The following is a 17,276-nucleotide window of genomic DNA, read 5'->3' on the forward strand; positions in this document are numbered from 1 at the left end:
TTACACTGTTGAGTTTGCCTTGTGAGCCACATGATGGCGCTATAGCAGCACGTCACTCTCTTGAACACGTCAGTGTCTTTAAAGTCCTCAGCATTACAGTGAAAAACTTGATTAGTGATGAACTTAGAAATGATTACTTGTAGCATTCTCATTCATATTTCCATTCATAATGTAATTGCTCAACACAAAATAAACTAAAAGTGTTATTGTGTTATTTATGTGTTTTTCTAGCATTGGTTATAGGTCACACAAATACTGGAATAGTCATTTGGTTTAATACCTGTGTTCATTAATTGTGGCTCAATATGCAATGAATGACATTCATTTATTTCTTTGATGTTTATAAAACAATAGAAAACAAAACAAATATATTTAGTAGGTACACGAACAAAGACTTTGCTCAATAAAGATTAAAACAAATACACTTCTTTCTGGCCTCCAAAGGAGAGTGACTAAAATCCCCACAATAACAGCAAGTCTTAGCCTTGGAAGATTTTCAAAAGTAGTGGCAAATGCTTAGAAGCCCACCTATTTGTATTGTATGACAAACCCATTTACATCCTGTCATATTTAAAGAGCAACTGTAGATAATTGCATTGTATCCAGGCCACTGTGTAAGTTATATGTGTGCCCTACACAGTGGAGCACAGTGATAGATTACCACTATATTGCTAAATCTCTGTAATGTGTTAGAGTTGAATGAGCTCATTTACTCCAAGTCTTATTTATAAATTATCTAAAGAGGTTAAGCATCTGGGATGATATAAAACTAACTTAATGGCAGGAGGGAGTGGCAAATCAAAGAAGCAAACAATTTACATGGCAGCTCATCCGTAAATCTAAGCAAACAGTAGTTTGGTTACCATTAGGAGTCTGATACTTTGCATCTACTGCCAGGGGCCGTGACATAAGGAACACACATTATTTGTGCCACACCCAATTCATGAAATAAAGTAGGAAATAGAAGCTTTGTGGCTTTGTGGAAAGGTTAACACCTCAAAGAAAAGACAACACAGTGATTGCAATTTTGCAGTAACATTTGGGGCTGGGTCAAGCATACAGCAAAACCCACTCAGTCAACAAGAAACTTCACGTAAAGCATGCTCTTGTTGGGGATACTCCATCACCACCTAATCTTATCATTAATGGAAAACTGAATCCTCCTTCACACACTGGTCTGTCGAGGTTTCTTATCAGGCAGTGAAAGGACAAACGGGAAAAGTATGCCCTTCGCTGCAGAGAGGACACCCATATTCTCATCTTTGAAACCTGGGGAGATCTCATCAGCCTCGAACCGCATGGTGAACTGCCGGCTGATACAATAGATCTTGCCGTCTAACATGACACACTGAAATGTGGGGCAGTGCTGAAGCCTTTTGGAGCCGCACTCGTACCACAGTCGAGCCACTGTATGGTAGCGGTACACACTGACACCCAGCAGTGGGTTAACATCAAACCGATACAGAAATCTCCCCACAGCTACCATATCTGCAGTTCTGTCTTTGCTGCCTACCAACAGACTTGGCCTCCAGCTGTTGGTTTTGGGGCTGTAGCGCAGCAGCATATATCTAAGAGTTCCCCCAGAGACAAAAAGCTCTCCCCTGCTCACTGTGACGTGATGTGCCACGGCAAATGTATCATTAGGCAGTGGAGCCACAAACGTCCATCTGTCCAATCGTGGGTCATAGCGCTCCACTGAGGAGAGGCACTCCCCTCCGATGGCGTAGATGTAGCCCTCCAGTGCTGCCAGTTTGCAGCGGGGCCTGGCTTCATTCATAGGACTGATCTCCTTCCAAATTGATGTCAAAGGATTGTAGCAAAACACTTGCTTTGAGGGCGTCATTTCTCTCTCTGTGCCTTGGCAGCCCACTGCCACAAACAAGTAGTTATCCATTGTGCACATGGCACAGGCTTTAGAGATGACCTCCTGTGGGATCAGGCAGAGTGTATGCCAGGCGTCTTTGTAGTCATCATAATAGTACATCGCACTGGACGTCCTCCTCTGCCCTGTCTCTGGTGTCTGCCCGCCTGTGTTCCTCGCCCAGTCTTGAGGGTCCATATCTGCCACCATGACAAACCTTCTCCCTCTCATCCTCTGCTTCTGGATTTGCTCCCGCTCACCAGCCATTAGCCGCCCATAAAGGTTGGGGTCCCTGAGCACCTGGAGGTAGTTGTCTGACATGACTCCCAGGGCTGCTTGCTGCACAGAGGCCTGGCCATGTTTCTTGGCCAGACACAGCGTCTCCAAACAGTTACCCAGATCGAGTTTATTCTTCAAGCTTTCCAAATCTGTGCCGTCGAGAGTTTTTGCTGGAGGGTGTAAAAATGCTGCTATAGTCTCTACATCTTCCTCCTCTCCCACATTAAAGCCTTTGCTGTCTGTTGAGTGAGAGATGGACTCATTGCTGGTTGGGGCCACAGAGTGAGTCTTTGGAGTTGAGACTCTTGTATTTAGAGAGGGGATGGAAAGCTCAGACTGCTCTGCTGCAGACAGATAGCTCTCCTTGCGTAGGAGTACAGGCCTTGCGGGGTGCCTCAGTTTGAGGCTTCCCAGCAAGGAGGGATCCTCAACAGGGCTTTGTGGTAAAACCAGATCACGCATGATGATGGGGCTTAGAGAGGATGGGGATTCTTTGAGGCTGCTGCCACGACTTCCAAGCTCCACAGACTGTGACTCAGAGCTCCTCTCATACTGACCCAGAACGGTGTTCGAGTCTGTTATAGAGTGAGAGGAAGACTCAACATAGTAATCATATATCTTTCCACGCACAATCTGGTCTCCCGTTCCCTCCAGCACAACGTTCGCATCCTCCACTTTGATCTCTGCCTTGGAGAGGAAGCTGGAATAGGCCCCCTGGTGCTCCAAGTCCTGCCTTAACTCCCTGCCCACACCCACACTGCTCTCCAGCTTCTGAAAAAAGCAAGGGGAGCGGCGCCCCGTTGCACTGGCCATCCCACTCTCAGTTGGATAAGGAAAGTTCAAAGTAGATCCAAATGAAATATTACTGGTGGAAACCTGTGCCTGCTCCTGACAAGTGAGTTTGTCTCCTTTCATGCTGATATCCTGGGTTCTATATGACATACTAAATGCATCCTCGTTCTTTTCAGCTTGGCATGGACGAGCTTCTGCTGGCGTTTCCTTGGTGTTGTCAGATGCCAGGTCATCAGTTGCTGAGTCTGTGTCCGAGGATCCGGGTCGCTTGCCCACATCATCTGTGTCATGTTTTGGTGAGCTTTGACATCGCAGTGTCGTCTTGCAGTTTTGGCAGGTTGCATTTTCTGGCTCTTTGTTGTCTTTGACGTAGAGCTGAATTTTCTGTGCTTCCCTGGAGCTGTAGAACCTGTATGCCCATGAAACCAGCAGCACCGCAGCCACAGAGAGACTCAGTTTCAACACCAGCTGCATGTCGAATTGGAGTCCCGAAAGCTCCGCAATTGGCATAGCTGCAGCACTGATGGTGGTGACGATTGGTTGACTGATCCTATTGAATGTTATTGTCAATGCGTCTCAGTTGACAGGGGCATGCTGTCTGGTTTTCTTTGTAAAGGAGCTGCCGTGATCTGATGACTGTGCCTCTTTGCCAAAGGATCAAGTGTAAAATGATACCTGTCGAGGTACTATTTGCATCCCTGGCTCTACAGAGGCGGGGCATTGGTCATGCACCACCTGTGGAAAGTCAGATGCCGATTCAATAACCACACATAGAATATGTAAATACCTCATAGATCAATATTTGGTTATGCTGTTTGTTAATTCGCCCAAACTTTTCCCATAAATAGCCAAACAGCATCTAAGAACTCTTATTCTAAATACACGCTGATTCTAACTTTGTTTGAGCTATGTTGTTGTCAGCTCATCTTTTGCTATGTGTTTAAGCAAACAGGAGTGGCTCATGTCATACTTTATTAGATCAGTTTCTGAAAATGTCTGTAAAAACATTATGATAGATCACATTTCTTAACTGTCTGTAACACACAGCTGTGATCTGCAGGAGGAAGACATGGTTTGAATAAGGGGTGGGGAGTTATGATAGGTGACATTTATCAAATACTTAATAACCAGGATACATCTGTTTGCACAGCCATGCCACAGATCAAAGGTCCTTTTCTGTGCCAGCGCAGATGCTAGAATGAATCTCTCCTAAGATAAGCTGAAGCTTGCTGTCGAACAACAAAATGTGCAGTCACTTGGTATTATAAACACACAGGACTGTAAATAACACAGATAACCGTCTGAGCCAGATGGAGAGAGTGTCTACAGAGAAACCTGACAGTGTCATTCATTTCCACATGCTATACTGAGATGCAAACATACATCTATGTCACATGGGAGCCATGTCTCTCAGTCACCTGTGTCAGGCTGTCATTTGTTGCTGATAACACACTTGAGCGAGTCTGCGGTCAACAGCAGAATAGTGTTTATTTTAACTGCACTCAGAGGGCGTGTCAGGTGTCCTAGCTGACATGGGCATTGTTTGGACATCCGATAGCCAAGCCTGCAGACGGCATAAAGGAAACCGGATTCGGCAGGCATGGTTGAGTACTGAATAATTCACAGATGGGCCAAAGAGGCTGCTTCTTATCCTCGCCATTGCTCCCAGCTCAGGTGAACTACTAACACTGCTGTGAAAGAAAAATAAACATGACAGACAGTCATGTGCATTGGTGTGTGGCACTTTCACCTCTTCTTGCTTGTGCCATCCATGATAGGTGCGCAACACACTACTGAACAAGTACAGAAACTTCGTTTAAGGTGTTTTTCCTGTGTATTTCTGTCCCTGTATAACTATAGTGGTTAGTGATGTAGTAAAAAATAAAGGTTAATAATTTCTGACCATCCCATTTCATGAGTCATCAATTCGTTATGGAAATAAAACAATTTCATAAAAGTGAGGTTGCTAAAACTTTATCCGTAAGGTTCATCCAACCTTTTCAGAAATAAACCTGAACGACATTGACTTATGATGGGCAAGCAGAACAATTTCTTTATGTGTGCACACAAAAGCTTGCTCTTGTTTTTACATTGATGTCCCTATAATTAAGGACCATTACTACCGAGGGGAATAATTAAACGCTTCACGATGATGGCTTGAATAGCAAGTTAAAGAATATGCAAGGGCACATATTTAAAAGGATCATATTTATTGCCTGTCAGATGTTTCTGGTCCAGGACAGCTTTGAAGTCATTTTATGAATTTGAAGTTACATTAAATGTTCATACTTACTATTAACTTGCGGACATTTGTAATACACACACATACACACACACACAAAGTTATGATGACCTTATTCTGTTGGCATGATGATTACATAGAGACAATTTGCACACTCTCTAATGCATCCAGAAATGGCAATGGAGCTCTTTTTCTCTCTTGAATGCAAAACGAGTGAAAAAAAAGCACAGAAGTGCCTCTTGAATCAAAATTAAAATGACAGCTGAGTTATGATGCTATACTGTAGGTAGGACACGGATTTGCGCTTTTGCTTCCCTCACTGGAATAATTCAAAGCGCATATGACTGACTCTTAATAATGTTTGTGCTATGCAGCTCTCATCTCCAGAATGCAGGAATATGGATTGTACTTTGGCAAGGTGAAGCGATATTCCAAACGGAAAGGTCTACCCTTTCTGTTCGACTAAGCTTTAGAAATCTCCCCTCTTACTTCCCACCTGGTTTAAAGATTAATCCCTTAATACACGTTGTGTCCTTAGAATAGCTTAAAATGCAATTCTTGTGAGGTCCAAAAAATGCAGGATTATTCCCCGTTAAGCTGCCCTTCACTGTGTGAGAGAGTAAAAACTGGAAAAAGTTAACAGCAAAGCCAGAATTTCCTTCAAAAGCCATGTTGAGACAGTGCAATAAGAAATAACTGAAACAAAGTCATCTTTGGAGTTTGCCTGTAATTGAACAGGCATACACAGTCTCTGTCTCTTGGCAGACTGCCCTTCAAATTTCCGTCACATGGTGAGATTATTATCAAATGAGATTGTAAACAATCCCTGCAATAATCTAGATATGCACCTGAGAGCAATATTAGAAACTGTATATTACCTGTAGCATGAATCAAAGACGACTGGAGGATGCACATCTACTACTTAACATGTCGAACATAGTGGTATAAGTAAAGTCAAGGCTGATAAGTTTTATCATCTCTCCATTTTAATACAGGTGAAATGAAACAAATGCAACAACCCTGTTTACATACGCTGCCTCGAGTGAGCACCTCCCTGGAATGGCGGCTAAAATGATCCTACTAGTACTGTAGATGTCTGGGTAAGAGTTACGCATTGTACACAATGTAGGTCACTTAAGATAGTATGTCACAAGTGAATAACTGGATTACAGGCCAGTGACAATGAGTTGCAGTGCGGTCAATTGCAACACACCAAAAGGAGAAAGAATCTTCAAACGTCACATGCACCACAACCCCAAAACAGCAGACATATGTTAGATTTTTTTATTTTTTTGAATCTGTCGTTGGAGAACTGCTAGATATAAAAAGCCCAAATGAGAAACAAAAAGGCGATTAATGTTTCTGTCCTTTTAGCCAAGAATGATCTCTGAGAACAGTGTTGAATGAAGTACAAACAAAGGTGGAGAAATGTAAACTCCAGCTATATCAGCAACCATCCCTCACCATCACCCATATAACCTCTTTAATTATTTTCAATATTTACACTGATGTACACAAAATACACTCAAAAAGGAGATTTTTTTTTTAGTTTCTTAATGCATTTAAATCCTTTTGTACATTCTGCGCCATCAGAAAAAAAAGGAATACTTGTATATCAGTAAAAAAAAAAAAAAAGTCTCTTGGAGCATCTGTGTTTGTTCCCCCGTGGTTTATCAGCTTGTTTCTAACCAGGTGCATCCCAGGACATGTAACAGATGGGTGTGGTTGATATGGTGGCGCATATCCAGCCAGTTCCACTTTTCACATTTCAGTCAACACCAATGACATCTTGACTCAACAAAATAAAATCCAAAAGCTTTTTTTTTCTTTTTCCATTTCAACTCATCAGATTTTATTGATCAACAGGCAGACGTGGGACAGGAAACAAAAAAGGGTGTAAATGGGCAGGGCTATATAGGGGGTGGTTATTGTCATGTTCATCACGTTGTTCTTTTGATATCATTATCTTGGTTATTATTTCATTAAAAAAAACAAAAAAAAAAACAGTGGAGCACCATCCTGAGATGGCACTGTTTCCTGATCGACTGACGTATGGAGAGCCTGTTGATGACTGGAGAAGGCTTGCAGGGTTTGTGGAAAGTGTGTGTGTGTGTGTGTCAGTTTCTGTGTGCATGTGTGGATGTTGTGTAAGAAGGGCAAGTATGTGTGTGTACGTGTCAGCGTGAGAGTGTCTCGGATGAGAGGTTTCACGTCAGTTCCACTGTCACTGTGAGGACAAGTGCCATCCACGTTAGCCCGAGCATGTCCATGCGTGAAGCTCCATCTACAAATCAAAGAAACAATTAATAAGACAGAGACACACTTCCCCATTCTTCTTTTCATCAATCAGCAAATCATATTTCCAAAACAGTGTTTTAATATATTATTCCCAATTTTCATGACTTCTAGTAACCCTGTTCAAATGCAATGACTGTGATTCATTGCCAGCAGGGGGTGACTCCTCTGGTTGCAAAAATAAGTCTGATTGTATAGAAGTCTAGGAGAAAACATGGTCACTTTTGTTCACAACCAAGATGGCGACGGCCAAAATGTTGAACGCTTCAAAACCCCAGTCCACAAACCAACGGGTGACGTCACGACTAATATATCCACTTTTTATAAACGGTCTATGTTTACAAGGGCGACTGTGGCTAAGAGGAGAGCAGGGTTGTCCTTCAATCAAAGGATCGGCGGCTCAAAGGACTTTACAAAATGTACAGCATGCGTCACCATCTATCCTTAGACTCTAAATACAGATTACGAAAAAGCCTCGGAAAAAAGGATCCCTGTTCCAGGACGGACAGACACGCAATAAATGATGTGTGTACAGAATAGACTAACATAATACAATTATGAACAATCAGTATGACAAAAATATAGATATATTGTAGATATATATGAAGAATATGGATCCAGGAGAATGTTGACGTCTATAGAGATACCACTACACCCAAAGATATCGCCACGTTACCTTTGGTGCAGTTTCGATAAACACAAAGATGCCTTTTCTTTCCCAGTATTTGAAGAATCCTCAGATAAAAATGGACCGATTTTTTTTATGCTTTGGACATGTTGTTCTAAGGCCCACAGCAGGCATACTAGATTATAGAATGAGAACAGAGACAGCAGCTTTATGCATCTATTGTTTTCTGTAGCTCCCTCGTGGACAACTTACATAGAGGACTGTGAAACTGACTGGAGCTTCTGTGGGAGGAAAGTTGTGACATGTGACAAGATATAACCAATAGTTTGTTCAGATTGTGCCAAGATTGGGACGAGGTAAGTGTGGGCTTGACTCAGTAGAGTCAAATTTGGATCTGGTAGTGGTTAGACCCTGTAATTCAGTCTTGTAAGTAAAATATTGTTCCCTGAGAAACACTGATTGAATTATTAATTGGATCATAAAACAACAGGATCTCATCCCTACTGTTCATATTTTGCTGCTTGGGCAGGAGCCCCCAGGATCTTTTTGCGTAGTAAATGTTGTAAAATGTAGTTACAGTTAGGTTAAGGCAAGAAAGCTCTTTAGTTAGGATGACAAAAAACATCATGGTTTGGCTTAAAATAAGTACGCTTGTAACGCAACTTTGTCGCGTAACGTCATGTGATATAAACCAATCAGTAAAAAATCCCTCAACTTTCCGTTTCACACGGGACACGAAATGGTGTCCTGCTGAGTAAAAGTCCTGTCTTTGTTTGACCCATTCACCACTATTCCCTCCCAGGCTTTGCAGACTTTCCTGTTATTATTCTATGTTCGTCTCACTATTCGTCTGTCTATCAATAGCTGGGTTTACATTGGAGTTAGTTTAAAGCCCGGTACGTCTCATACAGGTGCTAAAGGGTCGTATCAAGACGCCGAGGGACACTGCCTAAGTGTCTGTATTTGACGGCCCTGATAGTGAGACCAGGCTGCATTAAAAATTTGTTGGGATTGTTTATTATTGACTCCATAATAAACGTAAATCTCCATAGAACTCCATAATCTAACATGTCATACTTAGAATATTCCAGTCCAGTCTGCCGAAACAAAAAAATAACAACTGGATCTTCTCAATAACTACTTCATCTCATTCTGTAATGGGCTCATCCAACCACAAGATCATCATCTGAGGTCCCCTTCCAGTTTACAATCATAGATGCAAGTCGCCCAGCCATCTGTCTGCCTTCAGTTTTTGGCTCAGACCTCAGTGCATTTCTGCCAACCTGAATTTGAACTGGGACTCATTTCAGAGGCAACATGCTCTTTTTAACAAAGGATGTCTCTACCTCAGTAGCTGGACCTAAAATGCCGGCTGAAAACAACACCTTTCTTTTGCATGAGAAAAATTAGCCGCAGCTATGACACATCTGTTTGCACTCCTACCAGTCTGGTTCCTGTCTCTGATCTGACCTCTGTTCTGTAAGAGGATTTGGCGCTATTAATAATGACAGATGTGATCACTTGATTATTGCTCGTTATTTTTGGGTCAATGTATGCAAAGTCCATAAATTGAGACTTTGTGTGTTGTAATCAATTTCTCTTTGTGATTGCATGACCGTGTCTCAGCCAAGATGATGCACTGTGCCCACAAGGACGTGACAACCCCAAGCTTGATACTTCCACCAACCTAGGCTGACAAGTACATTACTATGCGGCAGAAAACATGTCACATTTCAGTCCTCAATTTCACTCAAGTCTTGAATTCAGTTCATTGCCATACAGTGCGGCATGACAAGTTGTCCGGGAGAGTGGAATTCTGACAAAGATGAATGAATATAACCCCTCATGGGAAGCATAGTTTTCTCGGTCGCTGCGGCCCTGACTAACTGACATGCGAGGCCCTTCCTACTCGCACCAGCCGAGAGGTTGGCTATTCAGCCATTATGCGATCAGGCACGTGTGGGGTGACCTCTTGGGGCCATGTCGTACACCAATTTGACTTGCATGCAAGGCATGTCTGCGCGTCCATGCTGACCTGATTCTGTCCTTGCTGTGACACACCTGCTCCCGCGCTTACCATAGCATTTGCATATTCAGATTTGCATCCCAACGATACGACTAGCAGGCAAGGTGGGGGAAAAGAGAGGAGGAAAACAAGAAGCAGAAGGAAGAGGGACAGATAACTAGAGTGTGTGGGGGGACGAGAGACACATGATAAGATATTTTTTTTGGAGTAGGAAGCAGGAAAAGCGATAAAAAGAGTGAAACCAATGTCAGACTACAAGACTGTTCATATCGCCTCTGACTTGGGCGGCTCGGCTTAAAGACAGCTCGCATGCCATCTGCTTGGGAAGCTGTTCACACTGTATGCTGGGACAAACATGGGCGTCACATACATGCACAAGGGATTATGCACTATGAAATTATACTATTCAAATTCATTTTCCAGTTCATCAACAACAGCTCAAAAACTATTACAATATTGGTGTTTAATTACTTCATGCTACATGAAACATAAGTAACAATCTGTATTTAGTGCGCATAATTGATTTATTTTACAAAATAACATTGAGGTTTCTTTCATTAATAATGAATAAAGGCATACGTAGGTGGACTGACCTAGACACACTTCTATTTTATAGCCATTTATCGAGCTTAGTGGAAATGAAGCTTGCTTATATAAACTTATACATGAGCTGTTATAGAGCCTCCTCTTATGGTTAATTTAGTTTTTCAGACCATTTAAACTCTGATTGCTATTTCTGTAGAGTTGCCACTCTCATTTCAGTCTTGGTTACTTCCAAATGTGCCCGTTTAGCCAGAATCGGATCTTTTTTACATTACAGCATAATCTGCACTGACCATAAGGCCTGTGTGCCTGCATCTAAATCAGAGATTGTAAACTAGGCTGAAGAGGAAAAGTAAGAATTATAAATATGATTGAAGGCAAAGAGACAGAAGAAGTGAGGGAGAGGGAAATAAGGGTGGTGAAAAAAGAAAAAAGAGCAACCAGAAATGGATGAAAAGGAAAGAGAGGTTTGCATTGGGAGACAGAAAGTGAGTATGAAAAGTCAAAGTGGAGGAGAGGAGAGACAGGCAGAGAGACTGAAGGAGAAAGAGAGAGGGAGTGGCAGAAAAAAGGGAGAGATGGAAAGGTTGTTGTCACAGCCCTGCAGCTTCTCCCGACAATCCCTCATCTTTACATATGATAATCTCAGAAGCCGCAAATGAGCCACTACTGCACATATGAAACACCAATAATCTGACACTCAACCAAAAGTGACAGGCTCGGTTAGTCATTGGGAGAGGCTTGTCGCTTGCTGCTGCTGAACATCGCTGAAGATTAATCCTGACGGAATCACTCTCTCGCAGTCTATCTGGGAAAAGGCATTCAGGACAGAATGAGAATCAACATCCACCTTTCAATACTTTGAATGTTGAAACCACAGTGTCAGGGAGAATTTGCTTCTCTGATCAGCGCCACATTTCTGCACACGTTTTCTTTCTGAGCGAACAGACTGCACTGTCACATTTTGTTCCCATTACAAACAGCACCTCTGAAAATATGACAATCAAGTGATATAGCGGGAATCACCGGGCTCATGAAACACACACTCAAAGCTAGTCGTGAAATACTTACTGTTCTGATTCTGTGTGTTTTTCATCATGCTTGGATTTTCTGTTGGAAAGAAAGACAAAAAGATCAATTGTGAGATGACCAAAATATGTAGCCATTACTGAGAGACTCAGTGAATGAAGGGAGAATTTAATAAGAGAATAATGAGCACGAGAAATACAGAGTAAGATTAAAAAAAATAAAAATAAGTCATGTCTGACAGAGATAGTGGCTTTCTAATGACGTTGAACTCCAAAGTTTCTGAAGCACGTGTTAAATTGAACATCCCCAGTGAGAAACACTGGGCCTGATAATGGAACTGGGAGCACAGACCACTGCACCAGAACAACCAGGACACTTTTAGTAGCAGTGAGATCAGGCAACTACAGCCGTGGCCAGACAGTCTGGGAAAGAGGTTTGGAGAAATTGACTCCACCTTTAATAAACAGCGTCGACGTCTACCCTGCACAATACACTCTGACAGTGTATTTTCAGTTCTCGGAGGGATAAAGTAATTGCAAAGGAAGAAGCAGGAGGGTTTGCAGAGTATTAGCAACACGCCTAAATTCTACTTTGTGAGCTATTTTCTGACTTCACATATGAGCAGGCGGACGCTACACATACAGCACGGTGTGAAACTCTTCTGGTCTCACTGCAACCACATTAACACAGCAGCTCCTCTGAGAGGCACAGGGAAATTAATGTGTGCAGTCTGCATATCCACGCTCGTGTTTGCTTGCCCCTGTTTGCATAAGCATACATATCTGCATGTGTCTGCATGTGTGTGCAGTTTGGTTGGTGTGTGTCACCGCCCGGCTCCTCAGTGCTGACTCACTTCACAGTAATCTCAGAGGGTATTATCACTGAGGGTGGCTAAAGACGTACATCAAGACGTGATTGCTGCTTCTTGTCAGTGGAGTCTCGATACCAAGCCGTCATTATACTCTATTATTCCTGATGATTTATATTGAACACTTTACCAAGCGAGCGGAGCCCCCAAATACTTCTTTTGCTTCGCCCCCGGCAGAGAGAGAAGTGTCTCATCTCAAGGCCACAGGGGATGGTGCCAAGGTCACTTAATCACCATTTGCTTCCCCTAAGCGTGAGTGGAAGCAATCTACAAGGAGCAGGCAGACAGATGGGCCATACTAGGCACGTAGCCGATGACACCTGAGGGTGTATCAAGGTGTTAAATAGACATTAGTGCTCTTCCTAGCAAAACGCCTCCCAAGGTAACGCCTCCCTAAAGTAGCACTTTCCCCTTAAAGCGGGTTGTTATTAGGCCCGCCCAGTAATTTGTACATTTGTGACATACTTTAAAACCTGTTCATGGGAGTGTTTCAGGCTGAAGACTTAAAAAAAAACCCAGAAAGATGGATACAATATTCTTTGTTTCAGATTCAATGAAGTACGAAAATGGTTTCGACCTGATTTACGTTAATCGGGCACTTCATGGCTGAAGTGTATGCGTCTACATGCAAGTCACATTTCTTCATATTGGAAAAAAGTATTTCTCCTGTTTCTCTTACAAGACTTGGCTTCATATGGTGTGTCAAAAGCACTTTTCAGCTATGGAATGTTTAACATGGCTGTCTTTATTTATATTTAGCATTGTTTTCTGGCCTTCAAACACGTCTCTGTTAAATGAATGTTTGGTAATGCTCTATTCAAATATGATAAAGCCCTTCTGGATAGAGCTGCAATGCTTGCCTGATATTTTGCATTTGGTATGCATCAGGGATAATGGTGGAAAATAATGACAACAAGAAGGAAGTGATGTCAGTTCTTCTACGGGCTGCATCAATGATGGTTTTTATAACTTATTTTGTAGTTGAAGCCTTAATTCATTATCATTGTTAGTGCGAGGGATGCTCCTCCCTGTTTTTCACTGGACTTTCTCTTCAATATTATGTTTCATTAGATAGAATAATGAAATCTGATGCTGTATTTATACAAGTTATCTGAATATTTAACACTGTGGGCTCTAACCTTTCCATTAATGTGAAGTCTTTCAAATCAGACTTGCGTTCTTGACAATAGGACTTTTATGGAAAAGTGACTCTGGGACTTATTCAAACATGACACAAACACATCAAATTGCCATCACAATTTCTGTATAGTAGAATTTATTTGATTAAAACTTCCTACATTGATAAAGCTTTCTGATGAGGCTCAGAAAGTCACATCCCAATTTTTCTAAGAGTGTCCTGAGTAAATAGATCCAGAGGAGCAAGACACACGTAATAGAACATGTGTGCAATCCAGCTCCGACATCATCACCAATAAAAAAACTAATTCCAGCTTCCAGGTTATCTCGGTTTGGCCATTGAACAAAGTGCTCTTCTAACACTGTCATCAACAAAGGTCCTTTGATTTCATCATGGGCCTTTGATGCCATTGTTAGCTGTTAGTGTTTAAGTGAAAGTAGTACAAGACATGCCATTGACGGAATAGTGACTAAATCCCTTGCCAGAGAATAGTTATCCTCACTAAGTGCAGCCTTAAAAAGAATGTGTTGTTGAGCCAATTAGGAATACAATCTCTTATTAATCACACACTTAGCTGCATTAATGATTCATACCTAAAAATGGTCACATAAATCTCTGAAGTATTTTTCAAAGATACTGTAGATACATTAAAAGGAATTTTGTAGAATCATGTAATTTTCTGTGACATTTAAGTGTGTAATTGTGTAAGTGTTCCAGATTATTCTTGTGGACCCAAGTTGTGGAGTCACAAAAAAAAAATCTTTCATATTCATTGTCTTCTACATAATTAATCAAACTTAAATGTGAATTCAGTTTAACTGCGAGTGTAGTAGCCACTCCGGAACAGGGCCAGTGCATGTTTCTGAATTGAGCATACATACCAAAGACTATGAGGCGAGTGTGCGTATCCGTGGACCCCAGAGGATTCTGGGCCGTGCAGCGATACATGGAGCCGTTGAGCTCGGCTGGCACTCTCTCCAGAATCAGCTCCTTCCCATCTCGCTCGATGCTGCCATCGAGCAGGCGGCCCCCCACTCGCGTCCAGGTGAAGAGAGGCTCGGGGAACACCTCATTCTATCAACACCCAGCACCCACATGGGATGGAGAGAGACAAAGGAGGAGAAGGGAAAGGAAAAGAAAGAAGAGGGAAGGGTTGTGCAGAGAAAGTCTGTAAGTGTCAGCCAAGAGATTAAGCGCAAAGGATACATGAATAATACAAGCACCAATTTTCCCCTAATGCAATGGCAAGTTAACAACATGCATTAATAATCAACACTTCACTTTACAACAGTTTCTTTTCTCCTCACATTTGTGAGCCCTCCAGAGAACAACCCCCCATTTAAAATTATAACTCTTCAAAAAGCAGTATTTCATTCATATTAGTGAGTTGACATTTTCATCGATAATAAGAGGACACAGGAAGTGGGTGAATCTCTTGTACTATTCAACCTCTGAGGTATAAGGTTTTACTTCTTCTTCTTCCTTTTAACACCACAATCCATCCCTGGCACATACGCACGCACGCACGCACGCACGCACATACGCACGCACGCACGCACATACGCATGCAGGCACGCACATACGCACGCACGCACGCACGCACACTTCTACAATACAAAAAGTGCACCATCATCCTACACTGACCACTCCTACCAGCACTCCTTACATTAAAGGAAATAGCGCCTCACTGGGACATCAGAAGTACTTGACATATGGCAAGACAAAAGGTGATATCTATTCCTAATTAAATTCATAATTTAAGAGATTTGACGACATCAGCGATGCTTTGAGAATTCAACAATATGACCTCATATTTTGTGACAAACATAGTGAATGAAGTAGGTGTAGAATCCTTCAAGTGCTATAACTAACTGTATAGTGAATCAAAGCAAACCTAACAAATCCTGCTTATGCAACTTTATCTAAACTCTGTTCATATCAGTTAAGAGTGCATGAAGAAAAAGCTGAGTATGAATATCACTGTTGTTTGCCCTTCCTTTCCTTTTTTTACGCCACAAGCACAACCGGTGACTATCAGATGTCAACATCCCTCTCCATTGACTCATAAAGTGCCCATTTTGGAATCCTACCCTGAAACAAGCAGTGTCCGACAATTTTTTCAAGTCATTTGCACCCAAGTTCAAATGATATCATTTCACATGCTCAAACAAACCAAACACTTCAGAGTTCAGATTAACTGCTCTTATGATACTTGGTGTGAAAGTGCCCTTGACAGCTTGTAGTGACCTACTGAAGTTGTGAATTGTCTAACCTTTCAAAAGAAAAGCTAATAAAACAGTTCCCAAAGGCCTGTGCTTAAATCATAACCAAGGTTAAATGAGTAGATTGAGTCAGGCTCTAATGAAAAGGTCACATTAAGAAAAAACAAGCAAACACTTTTAGTAACAGTAACAGACTTTAAGTAAAACCTTCCTGTCGCATAACTTTGAGTCCAAATAAAAAAGGTCTGTGCACTGTGCTGCTGAAACCCTCAATGTCCTATTTAATCTCACGCATAAAGCAATATGAGGAAGGCAGTTAAAGTAAAAACCAGGCTGTAGGATGATCATCCATAATATATTTCTAAAACAATAAACCAGAGGGGAAACTGGCATCTTATTTTATCAGAAAGGCAGGAGGCAAAATTATCAGTCTTGACACACAATCTTATCTACTTGTGAAACCCTAAAACTGATAGTTCCAGTGAAGGATAAGGGAAATTTGCTTTCTGATCAGTCTGCATATGCGCTGATGCCTATGCTGCCGAAGGGCCCGACTGGCTGTATGCCATAGTCAAGCCTGTTTATAATAACCAATGATAACACTGTTCAAAGAAAAAACTTAAAAAGAATCCAGAGGTCATTGGGCAGACACAAACACATGTACGAATCTGTGCATTCAATAGCGTGGCGCACTAAACCAAAAACAATACAGAACATTCATTTTACATGGAAATGTCTCAGAAGAGTGAAATAAAATCAAAGAACAAATCTGACTTATGATTCCTAGAGATTCCTGAAGCAGTGATCAAGAAGGAACAAAGGCGATTTGTGCTTTGGACCATTAGCAGGTCCTATATCAGGATTAGCCCTATCCCTAGCCTGCTTTCAATGTGTCATTCCCATCAAAGAGATCAGGACCATCCACAGGCCTTTCACACAGGGGACACGGTCTTTTTTGGCAGGGGATGACAGCGACACAAAACAATCTCTTTGCTGGAACCTTGAGCTCTTTCTTTGGGATTATGAAGCAAGAAGTCTGAAAGCAGCAACAATTACACTGACTAGCATAGCATGGCTGCCTGCTGGCTAAGACTGATAGACATGGACATCAGATAGACTTCAGTCATTCATAAACAAAAAGATTTTCGTTATCTAAGGCTTTAATGAACACAAATACAAAACAGCCTTAAACAAATGTAATATTTAATATTCTGTAAACCAAAATGTTAAAATGTGAATTTGTATGCATATTTGAAAAGAGCAGGGAAATATGTCAATGCCCAACAGATCTGTTACTCCAAAAGAAAGTTAAACAAGCTTGACTGCACATATGGACAAGTTTCAACATTAATT

The 17,276-nt window shown here is 41.8% G+C and overlaps 2 protein-coding genes across 3 annotated transcripts in view; both read right to left on the reverse strand.

The window, feature by feature from the left end:
- Positions 1 to 384: 384 nt before the first annotated feature.
- klhdc7a (kelch domain containing 7A) lies at positions 385 to 3,551 on the reverse strand. The gene has a single exon (XM_068711773.1). It carries the CDS (start codon positions 3,440 to 3,442, stop codon positions 1,166 to 1,168), a length of 2,277 nt encoding a protein of 758 aa, XP_068567874.1. The 5' UTR covers positions 3,443 to 3,551; the 3' UTR covers positions 385 to 1,165.
- A 1,598-nt stretch (positions 3,552 to 5,149) lies between these two features.
- The window catches only part of igsf21a (immunoglobin superfamily, member 21a), a 194,875-nt gene continuing 182,748 nt past the window's right edge, over positions 5,150 to 17,276 (reverse strand). For both annotated transcript variants that reach the window (XM_068712572.1, XM_068712571.1), the window contains exons 8-10: positions 14,583 to 14,775; positions 11,738 to 11,776; positions 5,150 to 7,458 (exon numbers count right to left, since the gene is read on the reverse strand). In XM_068712572.1, the coding sequence (XP_068568673.1) occupies positions 7,382 to 7,458; positions 11,738 to 11,776; positions 14,583 to 14,775 (309 nt within the window). In that variant the 3' untranslated portion in view covers positions 5,150 to 7,381. The remainder of the gene's footprint in view (positions 7,459 to 11,737; positions 11,777 to 14,582; positions 14,776 to 17,276) is intronic.

Source organism: Cebidichthys violaceus, unplaced genomic scaffold, assembly GCF_023349555.1.
Source record: "Cebidichthys violaceus isolate CVI_PGR_0920_01 unplaced genomic scaffold, fCebVio1.0.p SCAF_17, whole genome shotgun sequence".
NCBI classification, from domain to species: Eukaryota; Metazoa; Chordata; class Actinopteri; order Perciformes; family Stichaeidae; genus Cebidichthys; species Cebidichthys violaceus.